At 55.1% G+C, this 17,930-nt stretch overlaps 3 protein-coding genes across 8 annotated transcripts in view; 1 reads left to right on the plus strand and 2 right to left on the minus strand.

Moving 5' to 3' along the window:
• NUP188 (nucleoporin 188) overlaps positions 1-2,331 on the minus strand; it is a 51,726-nt gene extending 49,395 nt beyond the window's left edge. For all 3 annotated transcript variants that reach the window (XM_087418948.1, XM_087418949.1, XM_004423550.3), the window contains exon 1: positions 2,281-2,331. In XM_087418948.1, coding sequence (XP_087275074.1) covers positions 2,281-2,312 — 32 coding nt within the window. In that variant the 5' untranslated portion in view covers positions 2,313-2,331. The remainder of the gene's footprint in view (positions 1-2,280) is intronic.
• Positions 2,332-2,434: 103 nt separating this feature from the next.
• DOLK (dolichol kinase) lies at positions 2,435-4,512 on the plus strand. Its single transcript, XM_004423551.3, has one exon. The coding sequence runs from the start codon at positions 2,742-2,744 to the stop codon at positions 4,356-4,358; it is 1,617 nt and encodes a 538-aa protein (XP_004423608.2). The 5' UTR covers positions 2,435-2,741; the 3' UTR covers positions 4,359-4,512.
• A 2,775-nt stretch (positions 4,513-7,287) lies between these two features.
• LOC101402337 (phytanoyl-CoA dioxygenase domain-containing protein 1-like) lies at positions 7,288-16,966 on the minus strand. Of its 4 annotated transcripts, none has more exons than XM_087418952.1 (11): positions 16,869-16,966; positions 15,389-15,538; positions 12,789-12,864; positions 12,604-12,651; positions 11,541-11,596; positions 11,396-11,458; positions 10,742-10,763; positions 8,836-8,964; positions 8,624-8,740; positions 7,811-7,937; positions 7,288-7,709 (listed from the first exon to the last, which is right to left on the minus strand). In XM_087418952.1, the coding sequence occupies exons 1-11, from the start codon at positions 16,899-16,901 to the stop codon at positions 7,664-7,666; spliced, it is 867 nt and encodes a 288-aa protein (XP_087275078.1). In that variant the 5' UTR covers positions 16,902-16,966; the 3' UTR covers positions 7,288-7,663. The 4 variants fall into 4 exon arrangements, with proteins under 4 accessions (XP_087275078.1, XP_087275081.1, XP_087275079.1 ...); XM_087418955.1 differs by having other exon boundaries at positions 16,850-16,870; XM_087418953.1 differs by lacking the exon at positions 16,869-16,966 and adding an exon at positions 14,609-14,843 and having other exon boundaries at positions 15,389-15,491.
• Between the last annotated feature and the right edge of the window lie 964 nt (positions 16,967-17,930).

The raw sequence follows: 17,930 nt of genomic DNA on the forward strand, positions 1-17,930 counted from the left end.
CAGGGTGCGCGGGTTTGGATTCCAGGCGTGCATTGACGCACCGCTTGTCAAGCCATGCTGTGGCGGCGTCCCATATAAAGTGGAGGAAGATGGAGACGGATGTTAGCCCAGGGCCAATCTTCCTCAGCAAAAAAAGGAGGATTGGCATGGATGTTAGCTCAGGGCTAATCTTCCTCACACACACACACACACAAAAAATTACTGACTTCCAGTCCAATGCTCTAGCAGACAACATGGAACTCCATTCCTAAAAGAGCTGGAGTTAACAGAAACTGGAAGTTATCTTCCTTAGAGAGATCCATGTGGTTGGAAACCTTTGGGTGAAAGCTTCTAGGTTAGGAATAAGTTTCTACAACTGAGTCGTTTTGGTAAGAAGGCTGAGACACAGCCAACCTACTCTGAGATAGTTCTTCTGAGAAACATGGTGATATTCCCCATGGAGATAATAAATAAAAGTGCCCACTGCCCATGGATCCTCTGACTCCAAGGATGAAGTATGACTCTCTTGCATGAATTGAGATTTAAGCTTAGCAGTAACCTTTTCAAACCACAGTTGTTTTTTTAACACACGTACACCACTCAGACTTCTACAAACACACTAACTGAAGAACACACACTAAGAGACATCCAAAAATGTCAATATTCAAACTGACTTTCTGCAAAACCCTGACTTTCCCAAAACCCTGAGTGATTTAAGGATATTACTCTATTTTTCACAATGATTTCCCTACATGCTTCAGAGCCACCTCACCGTTACTCTGAAATACTTGGAGAAACAGGCTTAAACGGTAAGCTGGCCTGTCTGCGGTCATCTGCAAATCAGCAGGCAGCAGGAACAGAATTTCAGTTTTCTCCTAGTCCAGACCTCCAAGCATTTCAAACAGAAGGCTGCTGCTCAGTATAATCCCAGTCGTTGTAACGAGCCTTCCAGCACAAAAAGAAAGTGCATTCTCCTAACAGGGGCTAGGAGCAAAGCAGTCAGGCATGAGTTTGGTAGGTTCCCCGGGATGATCAAAGCATCTTTCAGGCAAACCAATGCCTTCCTTCCCTTGTTCTCTTTCATCAAAGAACGCGCCTTACCCTGCAAGAGCTAAACTTGACCCAAGCTCCCCAACGACTAAGCCTAAGAAAAGGAGGGCACAGTGACCACAATGCTGCCCAACATGAGAGCTGACATGAAACAGCAGAGGAGGAAAAAGCAGACTGGTCCTCACAAGGTGCAGAAGCAGTTCAATGGAAATTCCGGAGAAGAAAACCTCGAGCTGAGAGGTGAAGGAAGTGCCATCAGATAAGACGAGCAATATTCATAACAAATATTTACTGACAGGCTATTACGCGCTCTTCTGGGGGCTGCGGATACAGCGGCGAAAGAGACGAAGCGGGACAACACCGCGGGCCCAGGGAGCACTAAGCGACAGGAACGTTTAGCTCATTTCAGGAGGGAGGGCGGCAGGGAGAAGGGCGACGCTTCACGCTGTAACTTGGAAGACGGAGGTGCGGGGATCGGGCTAAAGCCTCGGACCCGGGCTTGGACGCTCGCTTGACCGCTCAGCCAGTTCTGAGCCGGACCCGCGAGCCATCGGTGAAACCCAAGGTGCCCACGGAGTCGGGAGAGTTCCAGGGACATGCGCGGGGGCCGGCGCTCGGAAGCGCCCTGGAAGTAACAACTGTCTCTTTCTGCTTCTACTTCACCCCCTGTCCCCAAGCCCAGGACGGCGCCGGGGCCTCCCCGAGAACGCGGGCAGGTCGGCGGACGGAACCGACGCACGAGAGGAACAGACGGATGAATGGAAGGCCGCGCGAGGATGGAGAGCAGAACTGCCCGGAGGGGCTCGGCGACTCCGAGCACGAGCACATGGGGACCCGGGGAGCGCCGCCGGGCAGCGCAGGAGGCGGCGGCGGGCCGGGGCGGGGGCTCCCCGCGACCGCGAAGCGCCCCGGGGCGCCTCGAGGGAGCGTCACGCCGGACGAGGAAGCGCGGGGGGGCGCCGAGGGACGCGCCGGCGGGGACAGGGGAGGAGAGAAAGGGCCCGAGCGAGGAGACAGGAGGCCGGCGCCGAGCGAAGGGGTGAGGCACCGGCCCGCCTCTCGGAGAAGTCGCCTCAGATCCCCGCGCGCCGGGACAGTTTGGACGTAACCGCCTCCCGTCTCGGCGCCCGTCCGCCTAGCCGGGCTTCGCCCGCCGCCGCCACCACATCTCGCCCCAACTCCCGCCCCGCTTCCGCTCGGCTAGGACTCGGCGCCTCACACCCACCCCCGCCAATTCGGCCCGCTCCGCACCTCACACACGGCCCGCCGGCGGCCGCCGCCATCTTCGCGCGCCCGCGCGCCCCAGCCCCGCCCCCAGACGCCGCGCCCACGTGACCTACCCACCCACCACCCCCCCCCGGCTGGCGCGTGGGCGGGGCCTTACGTCACGTGATGGCATGGCGGGGCGGGGCCAAGATGGCGCTGCCCTGAGAGGTGAGGAAGCTGCGGCGAGGGCGGCCGAGGCTGTGAGGAAGGCGGCCAAATGGCGACGTCTGCGACGTAGATGAGAGGCGGTGAGGGGTGACCGGGCGCCAGCACCCGGGCCGCAGAGAGTGGCCTACAGTGGAGCTTTCCTCCTCGCAGCTGGAGAACGGAGAGAGAAGGTGCTGGCTGGGTGAAGCTGCCGCTTTCTGCCTGGCGGGGCTTGAGGGGCCCAGAGTCCACGGAGTCCCTAATCACCCTGGTTTCCCCGGGGTCCCAGGTCTAGAGACATGACCCGAGATTGCGCTCCCCCGGCCCCGGGAACCGGGGCTCCGCTGAGCGGGTCGGTGCTGGCAGAGGCGGCAGTGGTGTTCACAGTGGTGCTGAGCATCCACGCGGCCGTGTGGGACCGATACTCGTGGTGCGCCGTAGCCCTCGCAGTGCAGGCCTTCTACGTCCAGTACAAGTGGGACCGGCTGCTACAGCAGGGGAGCGCTGTCTTCCAGTTCCGAACGTCCGCAAACAGTGGCCTACTGCCCACCTCAGTGGTCATGCCTTTGCTCGGACTGGTCATGAAGGAGCGCTGCCAGTCTGCGGGGAACCCATACTTCGAACGCTTTGGAATTGTGGTGGCAGCCACTGGCATGGCAGTGGCCCTCTTCTCATCAGTGTTGGCGCTGGGCATCACTCGCCCGGTGCCCACCAACACTTGTGTCATCTCGGGCTTGGCTGGAGGTGTCATCATATATATCATGAAGCACTCACTGAGTGTGGGCGAGGTGATCGAGGTCCTGGAGGTTCTGCTGATCTTCGTCTATCTCAACATGATCCTGCTGTACCTGTTGCCCCGCTGCTTCACCCCTGGGGAGGCACTGCTGGTACTGGGTGGCATCAGCTTCATGCTCAACCAGCTCATCAAGCGCTCCCTGACTGTGGTGGAAAGCCAGGGGGACCCAGTGGACTTTTTCCTGCTAGTGGTGGTAGTGGGAATGGTGCTCATGGGCATCTTCTTCAGCACCCTCTTTGTCTTCATGGACTCAGGTACCTGGGCCTCCTCCATATTTTTCCACCTCATGACCTGTGTGCTGGGTCTGGGTGTGGTCCTGCCCTGGCTGCACCGGCTCATCCGCAGGAACCCCTTGCTCTGGCTTCTTCAATTCCTCCTCCAGACAAACACCCGCATCTACCTCTTAGCCTACTGGACTCTGCTGGCCACCTTGGCCTGCCTGGTGGTGCTGTACCAGAATGCCAAGCGCTCATCTTCTGAGTCCAAAAAGCACCAGGCCCCCACCATTGCCCGAAAGTATTTCCACTTCATTGTAGTGGCCACCTACGTCCCAGGTATCATCTTTGACCGGACGCTGCTCTACGTGGCCGCCACCGTATGTCTGGCAGTCTTCATCTTCCTGGAGTATGTACGCTACTTCCGCATCAAGCCCCTGGGCCACACTCTACGGAGCCTCCTGTCCCTCTTCCTGGATGAACGAGACAGTGGACCGCTCATCCTGACACACATCTACCTGCTCCTTGGCATGTCTCTTCCCGTTTGGCTAGTCCCCAGACCCTGCACACAGAAGGGTAGTCTAGGGGGAGCAAGGGCCCTAGTCCCCTATGCAGGCGTCCTGGCCGTGGGTGTGGGTGACACGGTGGCCTCCATCTTCGGCAGTGCTATGGGGGAGATCCGCTGGCCTGGAACCAAAAAGACCTTTGAGGGGACCGTGACGTCTATATTTGCCCAGATCATTTCTGTAGCTCTGATCTTAATCTTTGACAGTGGAGTGGACCTGAACTACAGTTATGCTTGGATTTTGGGGTCCATCAGCATCGTGTCCCTCCTCGAAGCATACACTACACAGATAGACAATCTCCTTTTGCCTCTCTACCTCCTGATATTGCTGATGGCCTAGCTGCTGTGCAGCAGTGATGGAGGAAACAGGGCCAAGGGGAGGATGAATGGTCCCCACAGCAGCCAGCCAGTTGGGCATGAAGAGCCAAGGAGTGAGAAGCAGATTTGATTTTTCACTTGATTCAGATTCAAAATAAAAATCCAAGATCAACGGGTTTTTGTTTCGCTAATATTTAAAAAGCAATGGGGCCGGCCCCATGACGTAGCGGGTAAGTGCGCGCACTCTGCTACTGGCGGCCCGGGTTCAGATCCTGGGCGCGCCCCGACACACCGCTTGTCCGGCCATGCTGTGGCGGCATCCCACATACAGCAACTAGAAAGATGTGCGACTATGATATACAACTATCTACCGGGGCTTTGGGGAGAAAAAGGGGAAAAGGAGGAGGATTGGCATGGATGTTAGCTCAGAGCCGGTCTTCCTCAGCAAAAAGAGGAGGATTGGCATGAATGTTAGCTCGGGGCTGATCTTCCTCACAAAAAAATTAAAAATAAAAAGCAAAAAGGCTTAAAGAATATTGCAACAAATCAAAGAACTTGAGTGTGCTGTAGCCCCCCGCCCCCTGCCTTGCAGTCTTCAGAGGAGGCCGGAGTGGACACTGGAGGCAGGAGAGCGTAATGGTTAACACTGCAGGTTCTGCTGTCAAGGTAATCTGGTCAGAATCCTTGGCTGCATCACTTCTTCAACTGTGTGAGTTGCTTAACCACTCTGGGGCTTAGTTCTGTCTGCAAGATGAGAATAATAAGAGCCGCCACCTCACGTGGTGCTGTGAGGATCCAGTGAGGTGAGGTGTATGACATGTCCAGCCCAGTGATTGCACATCGTGAGCAATCAGTAAGGGAAAGTGTCATGATTACTCAAGGCCAGTCCTCAGCAAAAAGCCAGGCAAGCTAGAGGGTTTCTGGGGTGTCCTCGGAGACAGAGGGACCTTACTCCCCTGGCTTCACTTGGAGGAGAACCCAAGAGGAAAAGAGCCAAGTGCATGTGGTTTCTCCCATTTGGACTAGGAAGAGCTGAAGGGGAGAGGTGGGATCGGCTTGTTGCATGTGTGGAAGGGCTGAAGGAAGAGGATCAGTCTCTGGGCTGACTTCCTGTTTCAGTCAACCCCACCTCTGCCTCAGTGTCTCTGCTGCCTGGCTGAGTGGTGCTGATGAAAGACCGGCTGGACAGCACAGGATCCTTGTCAAGGGGTCCCTCCTGAGACCCTCTCACACTCTAGTCTTGTCGAAACCTGTGTTTGTCTCTTCTCTTCTCAAGAAATTAGAGCTTAGGGAACTGACAGAGTTTACTGAGAGGTCAGAATAGCTCTACTTGGGGGCCCATGCTCTAGCCTTGCTCTCTGTGAGGACAGAGTCTGGGTCTGCCTGGTTCCGCACCGCATCCCCTGGTGCCAGCAGAGCCTGGCATGTAGCAGGAACTCAGTAGACGTTTCCCGAATGGATGAACATTTCCCATCAGTGGGAAAATAGCAGAGCAGGTTTCCTGAGGCTGGACGAAGTTATGCCCCCTTCTTACCCAGCGTGGCAGGGAGGGGCATAGCAGGAAGAGGTGAGAACTTTGGCCCGCCAAGGCCAGAAGCCAGGAGCGGAGCTTTCGGGAGCTCTTGCTTCTGCCTGGGGATCACTGCCAAGCCCTTTCCCGGAGAGGACATTCCTTTGGGGCTCAGAGGGGACTTAAGAAACCCTTCCCTCTCTCAGGCTGCCTTCTATGGCTTGCCTAGGAGGCAGCAAAACGCTGGAGGAGGGCACAGTTTTGCCTCACTGACTCCCTGGGCAGCCCTGGGAAAGGCCTCTGTCCTCTGGGCCTTGGTTTGTCCACGTAGATGGTGGGGGCTGGAAATCAAGGTCACAAACTTACATGGCTGCTGAGGCCAGGCAGGTAATGCCACAAAGGAGGACAGGGGAAGTGGGAAGCAGAGAGGACGCGTGCCACTAAGGGGACACCTCCAGCCAGTCGTCACCATGCTAGACCACAGGCCCAGTGTGGTTGACCTGCCCAGTCAAGGAAGCTTACAGACCTGGATTGTTATGTGACATCTCCCAAATTTAAAAAGTTTTTATAAAAATGTTGAGGCCCAGACAAAACACATCTGTGGTCTGAAATCAGCCAGTGGCGCCCAGTTTGCAACCTCCAGGCCAGGCTCCAGCTAAGCAGGTTTTCAATTTGGTGGTCGTTCCTGCAGAAGGTCTGGGTGCCTGCCAAGCATGCCCAAGCAAGAGGCCCTCGTCTGGCCCCGATTGTGCAAGTTGCATAACAGACCCAGAGAGAGGAAGGGCCTGGCCTGAGGCCAGAAAGCAAGTTGGTCACAGAGCCAGGACCAGATATGGGACTCTGGATTCCCAGTCCCGGTCTTTCTCCTCCGCAAGCAAGGAGGCCCAGGAGTGGAGAGGTTAGAAGCACAGGCCCTGGATCCAGCTGCCCTTGCTGAACAACTGCACGGCTGTGTGACTGGGGCTCCCCGTGCCTCAGCTTCTTCACCTGTAAATGCGGATGGTGAGAGCCCAGACCTGGAAGGAGTGAGGACTCAGTGAGACGAGGCACGTGGAGCTCTCGGCATGGTGAGCACCCACGAAATGTTACTTACTGGTATAAAAATCAGGCAACCCTCCCCAGGCTGGGCTGGGGGACCTGGGGTGATTTTCAGCAGGCCTCTCATCTTGAGAGCAAGGCTGTTTGGGAAAGAAAGATCAAGAAGCTGCATTTGGGGCCGGCTCTGTGGCTTAGCGGTTAAGTGCGCGTGCTCTGATGCTGGCGGCCCGGGTTCGGATCCCGGGCGCGCCCCAAGGCACCACTTCTCCGTCCAGCGCGAGGCCGAGTCCCACGTACAGCAACTAGAAGGATGTGAACCTATGACATACAACTATCTGCTGGGGCGTTGGGGGGAAAAAAATGAATAAATAAAATCTTTAAAAAAAAAAAAAAAAAAAGAAGCTGCATTTGGAAGTCATTTTTATTCAATATCTTGCACTGTAATAATCCGAGTTTCATCTGAGGGGAGAGAAGAGTAAGAAGCCGGCAGAAAATTAGCCAGAACCCTTTCAAGGCTGAGAGGCTGCCTCTAGGGGGAGGCTATTGGGGCCGTAGGGAGGCAGAGAGACAGAGGTCTTGGGAAAGCCACTCGGCCCGGGCTCCTGCTGCCCGGCGGCCACCTCGTGCCCCATCTGCAGGGCTGTCGGCCGCAGACACTGGCAGGAGAGCCCAGGAGGAGAGATGCGGCTTCCTGGTTGCAGCCTGGCGGTCGGGCAAGATGCTGGTGTTTGCAGCCCACAGCCTCCCCAGGAGGGGCAGTGTCCCAGCCCTGAGGGCCTTTAGGTGTACAGGGGGGGAAAGGGCAGCTCAGCTGTTGGCTGGAGCCTGCAGAGGACAGAGGAGATGATCTTGAGATGCCTCCTCACTGCTCCCAGCCTCCAGGACCTCTTCAGGAGACTGGGCTACACGCACACCCTGCCACCTACCAGTTCTCCGGGCTCCAGACGGTGCCAGAGGCCTCCATGAGGTGGAAAGCATAGGCATGGCGTGAGCCGTCAGAGAAATTCCGCTCGCTCTTGTGCACCACTTGTCCGTGGAATAGGATGAGGTCCCCTGGTGGGGACACAGCAAGTCAGAACAGTCATGGCAGGAAGGGACATGGGGCCCTCCTCCCGCAAGTGGTTCTATGGCCTGTCCATCCCCATTCCCACCCCTGAAGGCTCAGAGGCCTGCAGCAGGCCCCAGTGTCAGAGGCTGTGCTGTTGGACGTGGGTTCCCCTGGGATAAGTCCCTTCTGCTGTGGCCTGTGCCCCTGGCAAGCCTTAGCAAGGGCATCCCCCTCCATGGTGTTTGCAGAACCAGGAAGAAGCTGTGTGTGCTGTCCAGGCAGCCGGGACCGTGTCAGCGAGTGCCGAGGTGGTCCTCAGTTCTCCCGTTTCTGAGAGGAAGAGGCTTTCCTAACGGCCAGCGTGTCGAGCACTTGCTGTGCACCACACGGGTTCCGTGTCAACATCTCATACACATCCTCTGACTGGCTTTACATTTGGGGAAACTGAGGCTCAGAGAGGTTCAGTCATTTGCCCAAAGAGAGAGCTGGGAGGTAGGAGAGTCTGGATTCCAGCCTGATCCGGGGGACCTTGTTAACCCCACTGCTTCCCGACTTCCCTGGGCCCAATCAGTCTGACCTTGTCTCATTCTGGGACTTCACAGCCCTCAGGTGAGCCGGGTGAGCCCTCAGAGCACAGGCCCACAGGCATGGCCTCAGGGCCCTGCCTCCCTGTCCTCTGCATCCCCCTTACCTCTCCGCACTGGTGTGGGCACAAAGAGACTGTTGTCCCAGGCTGGGTTAGACCCCCGGATCAAGGTCCCAGGCGTCGAGCCTGCAGGGGTCCGGACCATCCTTCTCGACACTCCACCTGCAGGCCAAAATGGAGCCTTTAGCCTCTCTTTCAGGGTCCCTCTCCCATGGCGGCGGGCATACTAGTGGGCAGGGAGAGACAGGTGTCCTCACTGGTGTGGGAGCCAGGGATGAACCAGAGGCAGCCGTTCTCCAGCGTGGCGTCCTCCAGCGCGATCCACAGGCCCAGCACTCGGCCCAGGGGCTCTGTGTACAGGTAGGTGGCCTCCTGGTGGGGGGGGACTGCAGAAGGCCCGGCTTGGCATGAGGAGCCCACCCCATCTCACCCCAGCTCACTACCCACTCACCAGGCCTCTCAGAGCTGTCCAGCCCAGCCTTCCCATCCCCTCATCAGTTCAAATCTCCCTACTTCCTGGCCTGGAGACTCAGGGCAAGAGATTTCACCTCTCAAAGCTTCAATGTCCTAAATCATAACGTGGCCCCAACAATAACCTACATCATAGGGCTGCTGGAGGATCCCATGATACTATGTAGGAAAAGTGCTTAGGGGGCCAGACCAGTGGCGTAGCAGTTAAGTGCACGTGCTCTGCTGCTGGCAGCCCCGGTGGGATCCCGGGCGGGCGCCAATGCACCGCTTGTCAAGCCATGCTGCAGCGGCGTGTCGTATAAAATAGAGGAAGATGGGCACAGATGTTAGCCCAGAGCCAATCTTCCTCAGCAAAAAGAGGAGGATTGGCATGGATGTTAGCTCAGGGCTAGTCTTCCTCACACACACACAAAAAGAGTGCTTAGTACAGGGCCCGACATTGTGGTTGCTTGCTAAAAAGTAGCAGCTATTGTTTAATTCCAGCCAGGTAACTAAAGCCACCGCCCTTAACCAGAGACGAGCACATCCAGCCACCAGATGATCCAGCCAGTGGGGTAAGAGGGGGCAAGTGACCGAACTTTCACATTTTAACGCCCCATGTGCTGCTGGGGCCCAGCTGCGAAGGCGGGCCACCAAGCAAAGGACCTGAATCTGGAATAACAAAGTAAAGGGGGTGCTTGTCTCCCCTCCTTCCTCCACAGGGAACTGTGTTTCCTTTTTTATTATTATTATTATTTTTTAATTATTATTGCTTTGTGTGTGAGGAAGATTACCCCTGAGCTACCATCCGATGTCAATCCTCCTCTTTTTCCTGAGGAAGATTGGCCCTGGGCTAACATCTGTGCCCATCTTCCTCTACTTTATATGGGACGCTGCCACAGCATGGCTGTACAAGGGGTGTGCAGGTCCGCGCTGGGGATCCGAACTTGCAAATCCCGGGCCGCCGAAGCAGAGCATGCGCACTTAACAACTGCACCACCAGGCTAGCCTTGGGAACTGTGTTTTCTGAGCACCAAATTTTAAGAGGTACTTTGACAATACAACAGTGTCCAGAGGAAGGGGTCCTAATGGTGGGCACTCCAAGCATCTCAAGGCAGAATGGCTGAAGGAAGTGGGGGTGCTGGACTAGGGGAGGGGCTGGGCATCCCTTCAGGAGACTGTCCTCAGGCTGAACGCTGGGGAGGAGGGTGGGCACAAGGGGGCCGACTGGACTCATGCAGGGAGGGCTGCCTGTGAGGAGCTGAGCCTCTGTCACCAGAGGTGTTGGAGCAGAAGTGGATAATCGCCTGCGAGGGAGGCTAGAAAGGGTATCTGTGCATCCCGACGGGTTTGGAATTAGATCAGCAATTTCTATGTTAAATCAGTCCTCCAGGGAACTTGTTAAAATACAGATTCCCAGGCCCATGCTACCCTACTGACTCCATCTCGGGGGATGGGGCCCAGGAATCTGTATTTTTAACCAGCGAGGAGTTGCTGCCAGGTTCCAGAACCACTGCGCCCAGGACTACAGGATGCGCTCCCAATCCACTGTTCCAGGAAGGACGGAAGGTAGCTTCTCCTCCCTGGCCCAGGCTCTTGCCCTACAGACATCTCGGTAAGCACCTTCCCTCCCTCTGAAGACCTGACAACCACTAATGTCCCAGATCTCCCTCCGTGGTCTTTGCTGGGCCCCACGGCCTGTTCTCAGCTCACCTTCACCGCCAATATGAGGTTGCTGCAAGAGAGAGGAAGGGCCAGGTGAGGCCAGAGGAGAGCAGAGGGGAGCAGGGGCCTGCTCTGAGTCTGGGGCATGCTCTTCCCCGGCTACAGGTGTTTACCTCCGAGGATTCCACATCAGCACCAGCTATCGAGGACCTACTGTGTGCCACGCCCAGGAGGGCTGCACAGAGAACCACCACCCTCGCGACGGGTGCTCCCAGTCTGAGCGCACACACGCCTAACGAGAACATGAGGCAGAAGTGAGGGGCAGCAGGAGAGGCTGGGGCCTGGGCCTGCGGTTAAGCCAGGGTTAGAGATGAGTCCCTCTCTTCCTAAGGGAACTGGAAGGCTTCTTGGAGGAGGTGGCACTGAGCTGGGCCTTGGAAGCTGGGAGCACAGCATTTCACTAGCCAACAAAGGAAGGAAGGAAGGAGTCCTGGGGATCCCCTTCCTTCCTGCCACCCAATTTTAACTGAGCACCAAGTGCCAGGAGCCTGAACCAGAGGAGACTGACTTGATGTCTTCTCCCAACTTAAGAATAATTCCTCAGGGAAGCAGCTTTTGGCCCATTGTAAGGAGGGGCTTCGTATGAGCACTCTGCCTGTTATAAAGAGGCTCACCTGAGCCTGGGGAGCACGGGACGCTCACCTTAAAGATGTACATGCTCTGCACCACCACAGGCGTCTGGAGGCCCAGATTTCTGGCCAGGGCCTGGAAGGAGGCAGAGGTCACTGCCGGCCTGCTCACACTCACATCTGGCCCACCCACCTACCCTCACCCCACCCCTGCTCACCTGCATCTTGGTGGAGTGGGTGACAGACTTGAAGACAGGGTCGTGGGCGTGCAGAGCTGTGGGACAGATGTGGTGGACGGGCCCGTCTCCCGCCCCCATGCATCCCTTCCGGGTCTAGCCCTGGGCACCTAGACTCAGGCCTCACTTTGACATTTTCACCTATTTGTGTGCATTAAGCTATCTTCCTGTTTATAACTGAGTAATGGGTCCCACAGATGCCTTCACCCCACCTCAGGCCCCACCCCACCCAGGACCTTAATCTTGAGCTTGCAGCCATCTGGGAACCTCACAGCTCTGACGCCATGGGCCCCATACATTGGCAGCAATCTCGGTACCACGACTTACTCTATGCGACTTTGAGCCATCATTTCTCTCCTATAACCTTCAGTTTCCTCTCTGTACAATGGGACTAGAAGAGACCAGCCCTGCCTCCCAGGCTGCCATAGGACCAGATGGGCCAACGCACATGCGACCACTGCCTAGCCTGGCATGGAACAGTGGTTCTTCTCATTATTTCCTATTATTGTTGTTATTACAAAAAGTACGAGTTGAGGGTACTTAATGCCACTGAACTGTATACTTCAAAATGGTTACAATGGTTTATGTTATATGTATTTGACCACAATTTTTTTACAAAGCTACCATGATATAACTTCAAGTTTAAAAATAAGTGGTCTAGAAAATAAATTATAGTGTATATTCCTGAAAAAAAAGAAAAAAAGAGTTTCCTAGCTTGGTTTGGGGTGTCAGAACAGGGACCATGTCAACACGTTTGATGCTCCTCAAGGAGGCTCCAGGAAGCAGTGGGACCCAGGAGCCCCCATGCCCGGGGCCTGGATCATCTGCACGTGCCCTCTGCATGGGGGGGATCAGCGGACCCTCTTCCCAGTGCCCTGAGGGCATGCGATGTGATCAGCATCATAAGATGCAGAAGGGCCAGAGTGGGAGCTGCAGCCAGAAATGCCATTTGATGGGCCACTAACCTACTGTGGGCTTTAGGTAAGGCCCCGAAACTCTGCAGGCCTCAGTTTCCCCATTTCCTTTCCCCCAGGCACCTACTTACCGTGGCCAATTTTGTTGATGGATTTCTCCGGGGGAACCAGGAAGTTTCCTGTAGGGCAGGTACAGGCAGAAGAGCTGGAGTCCACCCTGCCCCGGGCAGCTGTCTCAGGGCCCACCAGCCCTGGGGGCAGATACCCGGGTCCAGCCCCTCCCCACACCTCCCCCCTTCGGGCCCCAGCTCCCAACCTTCCTCGTCAAAAACGCCTTTCTCAAAGAAGAATCGAATCTTGTCGCCGCTGCTCAAGAAATATTCTGCTGTGCTCTGTGGAGAGGGGGCGTCAGAGGGACTGAGAGAGCGTCACGGGGTCAGAACTGGGCCCGGCAAAGGGGAAAGAGGACTCGGATGCTTCCCACGCCAAGGGCTCCAGAGCCCGCTGGCGCTTCTCAAACTTGTCCACTGAGGCACAGACAGTGAATGAACGGGATTAACCTCAATGCCTGGAAGTGCAGCCAGAAGCTACAAGCATGGAGTTTCTTGGAAACCTCTCGGTAAGTCACGTGACTCTTATACGCGATGCGGTGTGATTCAGAAGACGGGCACTAGACTCAAACAGGCCTGGTCCCCAGGTAGCCTTGGGCCACTTGTTTTAACTCTCAAAGCCTCAGTTTCCTCATCTGTAAAAGGGGAATAATAATAGAACTGACCTCCCCCAGATTGTTGGAGGCTTCAGGTTGAGGCTGAATCTTAGACCAGTTGAGAGCACAGACCCTGGAGCTACTTGGGGTCAAATCCCAGCTCTGCCACTGACTGGCTGTGTGACCACGCCACATTACTGAACCTCTCTGGGCTTAGTTTCCTCATAAAATACAGATGCTGTTAACGGTACCTATCTCATAGGGTGTTGCAGGCATGATGAGTAGGTATACAGAAAGCACTAGAACAGTCTTTGCAGTGTGCTAAGTGCCATGTGAGTATTTGCTTTTATTATTATTACTACTGCTGCTACATAGGAAATACTCAGCAAGGGTATGGTTAAATGCTTGATAAATAGAAGCTATGACTGACCTTTTCTGCTTTCTTAATAACCTCTCCTTGTTAATTTTAGTATCATGTTTAAAATTTCTTAGCATCATATGAAAACAATGCTCCAGGAAGACACCCCATGTCTTCCTTGTGGCTTTAGCCACCCTTGACCACCATCATATACATCTCCCTACCTTCCTGTGTGGCCACATGAGTGGAGCTGAGTGGCACCGCCCCCCTACCTGCGTTCCCCAGGTGGCACAGTCCCCGCCCCCTCCTCACGTGTGAACGTCAGCTCTCACGTGGGCCTGCAGGGCCATTTCCAGGCCCTTCCCACTGGAAACTAAAAGTGTTTTTTTCAACATTCTTAGTTCCTCTACACCAGGATCAGGGTGAGGGAAACAAGTCAGGGAAGCGTAATTGATAATAATAATAATAATATTAAAGACAGTGATGCTAAACATGTCAAAGATTTTACTTAACTCGTTAATTCACCTGCGTACCAGTAAGAGGGTCAAAGGAGAATTCCAAGAACCACACACGTAGGCATTGAGAAATGCTGAGAGCAATTTACAAATGGATGTGATACTGATCTATCTACAGAGCAATAACTGCATTCTGCTGGACCCCATTCATGTCTATTCCTGTGGACAAGTATCTCGTACATTATTGTCAGTTCTATACAACTCACTGAGTTGTCAAATAATCCAAAGACAATGAAAGTGGAGGTAAGCCGGAAGGGAGGTCTAGATGGGACACCCATGGATCTTTTCTTTGAATACCCATTTTGAAGTCTTTCAAGATGGTATCAGTAGTGAATATTGAGGGCTTACTGAGTACCAGGCACTGTGCCGAGCTCTTTGCACGCGTTATAAACCAAGATATATACACTCTTCTCCCATCCTCCCCCCACCCTCTTCCTGGTCTCTGGAGCATTCTCGGAAGGCAGCTTGGAGGGCACAAGATTCAGCCCCCCTCACTCCTCGGAGCCCTGAGTGTGACCTGTCCCTGGACACAGGACCCCTGTCTCTGGTTTCCCCACCTGGAAGGCTGCCATGCAGCCAAATGAAACTGATGGTTTGGAGGAAGTTGTCATTCTTTCACCCTTTTTCCTTCTCAAGTCCCTGTTCTCTGGGTGGCGAGGCTTCTGGCCATTGTAATTCCCCTTATGGCCACGAGATGGCAGGAGCTCCTCAGCGTGAGTGAGCCCCATCAATGGGCCTGGACCGCAGCTTTGGCTTGGAGGCCCGCTGCAGACAGGCTTGTAAATTCAGACTCTGAAAGGTTAAGAGAACCGTGTGGGAGAACCCTCGAGTCTCAATTTACCCATCTCAGACTGTATTGAGACCTATTAAGTCACCAGGAGGAAACAGTTCCTAGTCTCACTGCGGGATAGGACTTACTCAGGCAGCCCACGGAATCACTTGGCTCATGCCAGGTTGCTTGCCGCCAAGAGGCCCTTTGTGGGAGAACCACTGAGGAAGTGCAGCAGAGCAGGGAACAGCGCAGACTTGGTATCCCACAGATCTGGGTTCAAATCCTCCCTCTGTCAGTTACTTACCTAACCATGTGGTTTGGGGCAAGAGCACCGAGCCTCATTTTCCCCACCTGTCAAATGGGGGCATTAATGCTGCCCTTATAAATTCATAGTGCGAAGTGAAGGAAATATGCATATAAGGCGCTTAGCCTGGAGCCTGGCGCCAGGCGCATGGAAGGCTCGGGCCTGATTGTTATGAGAACGAGCCTAAGGGCTGCTGCTCTGGCTGGGGACTGTGCCCCCCATCACAGACCAGATCCCATCCTCACCTGCCCAGGCACCTACCTGGGATCGCAGGTGCTCCGCCTTAAATACTGTGCGGCAGTGGAGAGGGACATCCATCTTGGCCACTATCTGGCCAATGCTCTGCTGCATGGCCGCACACTCCTCTGCAGACAAGAATCCTTCCAGCACCAGGAATCCATCCTCCTGGAACTGCGGGCAGGAAGGAGACTCAGGCTTCCCCCTGCCCTCAGACGCTCTATCTGAGGACTGATAAGACCCCTCCCCTAAACCCGAAGCTATGTGAAGGCAGGATCAAGGGTCCTGTTCATTGCTCTGTCCCCAGCCTGGCCGGGGTGTCTGGCACCCACTGAGAAGCTATGAGTGCTGGCTGCTTGAATGAAGAATGAAGGAAGGAGGAAGGGGAAGGGGAGGTGTCCCCACCCTTCCCCTCCAATGGGCTTGGGTCACATGGGAATACAGCCTCACTCATTTATTCAACTAAAATTGATTGAGCATCTACTGTGCACCAGATACGGGTTTTCTTGTGTGTGTGTGTGTGAGGAAGATCGGCCCTGAGCTAACATCTGTGCCCATCTTCCTCCACTTTATGTGGGATGCCGCCTCAGCATGGCCCGACAAGCAGTGCATCGGTGCGTGCCCGGGATCCGAACACTAGAAGGATGTGCAGCTATGACATACAACTATCTACTGGGGCTTTGGGGGGGAAAATAAATAAAATAAAATCTTTAAAAGAAATAATAATAATAATGTGGCAGAAAAATATTTACTGACATGGGAATATGTTCCTGGTATACTGTGAGATGGAAAAAAAAAAGCTAAATGCAAATTAGTATCTTAGCCATAGGGAGAACTTGGGCAAGCATTGTCCCCCTCTGAGCCTCAGACCATCCAATGGGGAGGAGAGTACTGCCTACTTCATAAAACATACGGCGGGCATTCGATAAGTGTTAGCTATTAAGGTGGACCTTTGAAGGATTCTAGGGCTATATGCCAAAATATTGTCTCACGGTAGGAATTTATGGGTGGTTTTTCATTTTCTTCTTTGAGCTTTTCTGTATTTTTCTGCATTTTTCTCTTGCCATCAGGAACAAACAACAAGGGTCAGGTTGCTTATAGAGTCTCTGGCTCTAAGTCCCATGGGTTAGCCTTTCCTGTTGGAATGCACAGGGAATCCAGCCGCCCTGTGCCTGGCTCTGCCCCAGGCCTGGCTCTAGAGGTCCGGGGCCCTTCAGCTGTCCCCGCCCCTCCGCTTGCAGGGCCCAGGCCTAAGCCAGTCCTGCCTGATCCCCGTGCTTTATTCTGATTTCGGTCACACACACACACACTCCCACCCCAGCCAGGTCCTGTAGCCTGGACGCCCCCGACTGCGTGTGCAGAAGTTAGGGGTCCTGGTTGGGAACTGACCACTCTGGGCTTCAGTTTCCTCTTCTTGAAAAATGGCAAGGGGTGGGGTTGAGTCCCCGGAACTACTCGAGGTGTGGAGGGACTCTCCACTCTTACCTGACCCTCTGGGCCCTACCTTCTGCAGCTGGGAGGAGCTCAGGCAGGCCATGAGGACGAGACAGGGTGCAGGGTGGCTTTGAAGCTGCACCCAAGGCTGGAGAGGAAGTTCAAGAGCGGAGAGTGGGTGGAGCCTGGGAGGCCCCTGAGGACTTAACCCTTCCCTGCTCAGAGCAATTCCAGTCCTGGCACGTATGCTAGCCCAGGGCCAATCTTCCTCGGCAAAAAGGGGATTGGCATCAGACGTTAGCTCAGGGCGGATCTTCCTCACAGAAAAAAAAAAAAAAAAAAAAGAGAAAGTCCATCCCGGCCCCCAGCTCCCCTCCCCCAAACACACAGACCAGCCTGGGCCCCTCCAGGCTGAGGCCCAGCCCTGCCCAGCACAGCTGCACCGCATCACTCCTGCCCCTGGAGGGGCCCTTGCCTCTGCCCCAGCCCTGCACCCCGGTTCATCCCCCCAGCTAATCCAGGATTAGCCCTTGCTGATCTCCTTCATGGTTTGTAACTGCTCCCTCCTGGTTTCTTTCCAGAAGCTACTCCCAGCTGGCTGGCTGCTTACCAGGTGCCCAGAAGTTTTCTTCTAGGAACATCAGGCAAGAAGCCAGAGTGCCAGGACACCTGAGCCCAGCTGCCATTACTGTGACCTCTGACCTCTGACCGTCTGTCCCTCTCTGGGCCCCACGTGAGCATTAGAATGTCCCCGGGCCACCCGCATCAACATCTGGGTGGGGTGGGATACAAGGTGAGTCTGGGGGACGTGCACCTCAGACTGGGCTGAGCGGCTGTGCATTCCAAAGGTGCAAGAGGTCCTAGAGAATTGTCTGGGCCCCTCCCAGCTCTGATCCCCTGAAACTCTCTAGGTTCTGGGAGGATAATGGAAGGGAATGTACAGATTAGGCTGCAGCTCAGAGGGCAGAAGATAGGAGGATCTTAGAAAGAAGGAGGGGCTCGGGGACCCGGGGCTGGGGGCTGCGGAAGGAGGGAGAGAAGCATGGTTCCTGTTCCCCACCCCCTGCCCCAAGATGTTTGGTGTCCAACTCATGCTGACACAGCGGAGGCCCGTGGTGGGAACAGCACACGC

The sequence above is a fragment of the Ceratotherium simum genome, chromosome 29 (assembly GCF_057802395.1).
Source record: "Ceratotherium simum simum isolate JZ-2026a chromosome 29, ASM5780239v1, whole genome shotgun sequence".
In the NCBI taxonomy this organism is placed as follows: Eukaryota; Metazoa; Chordata; class Mammalia; order Perissodactyla; family Rhinocerotidae; genus Ceratotherium; species Ceratotherium simum.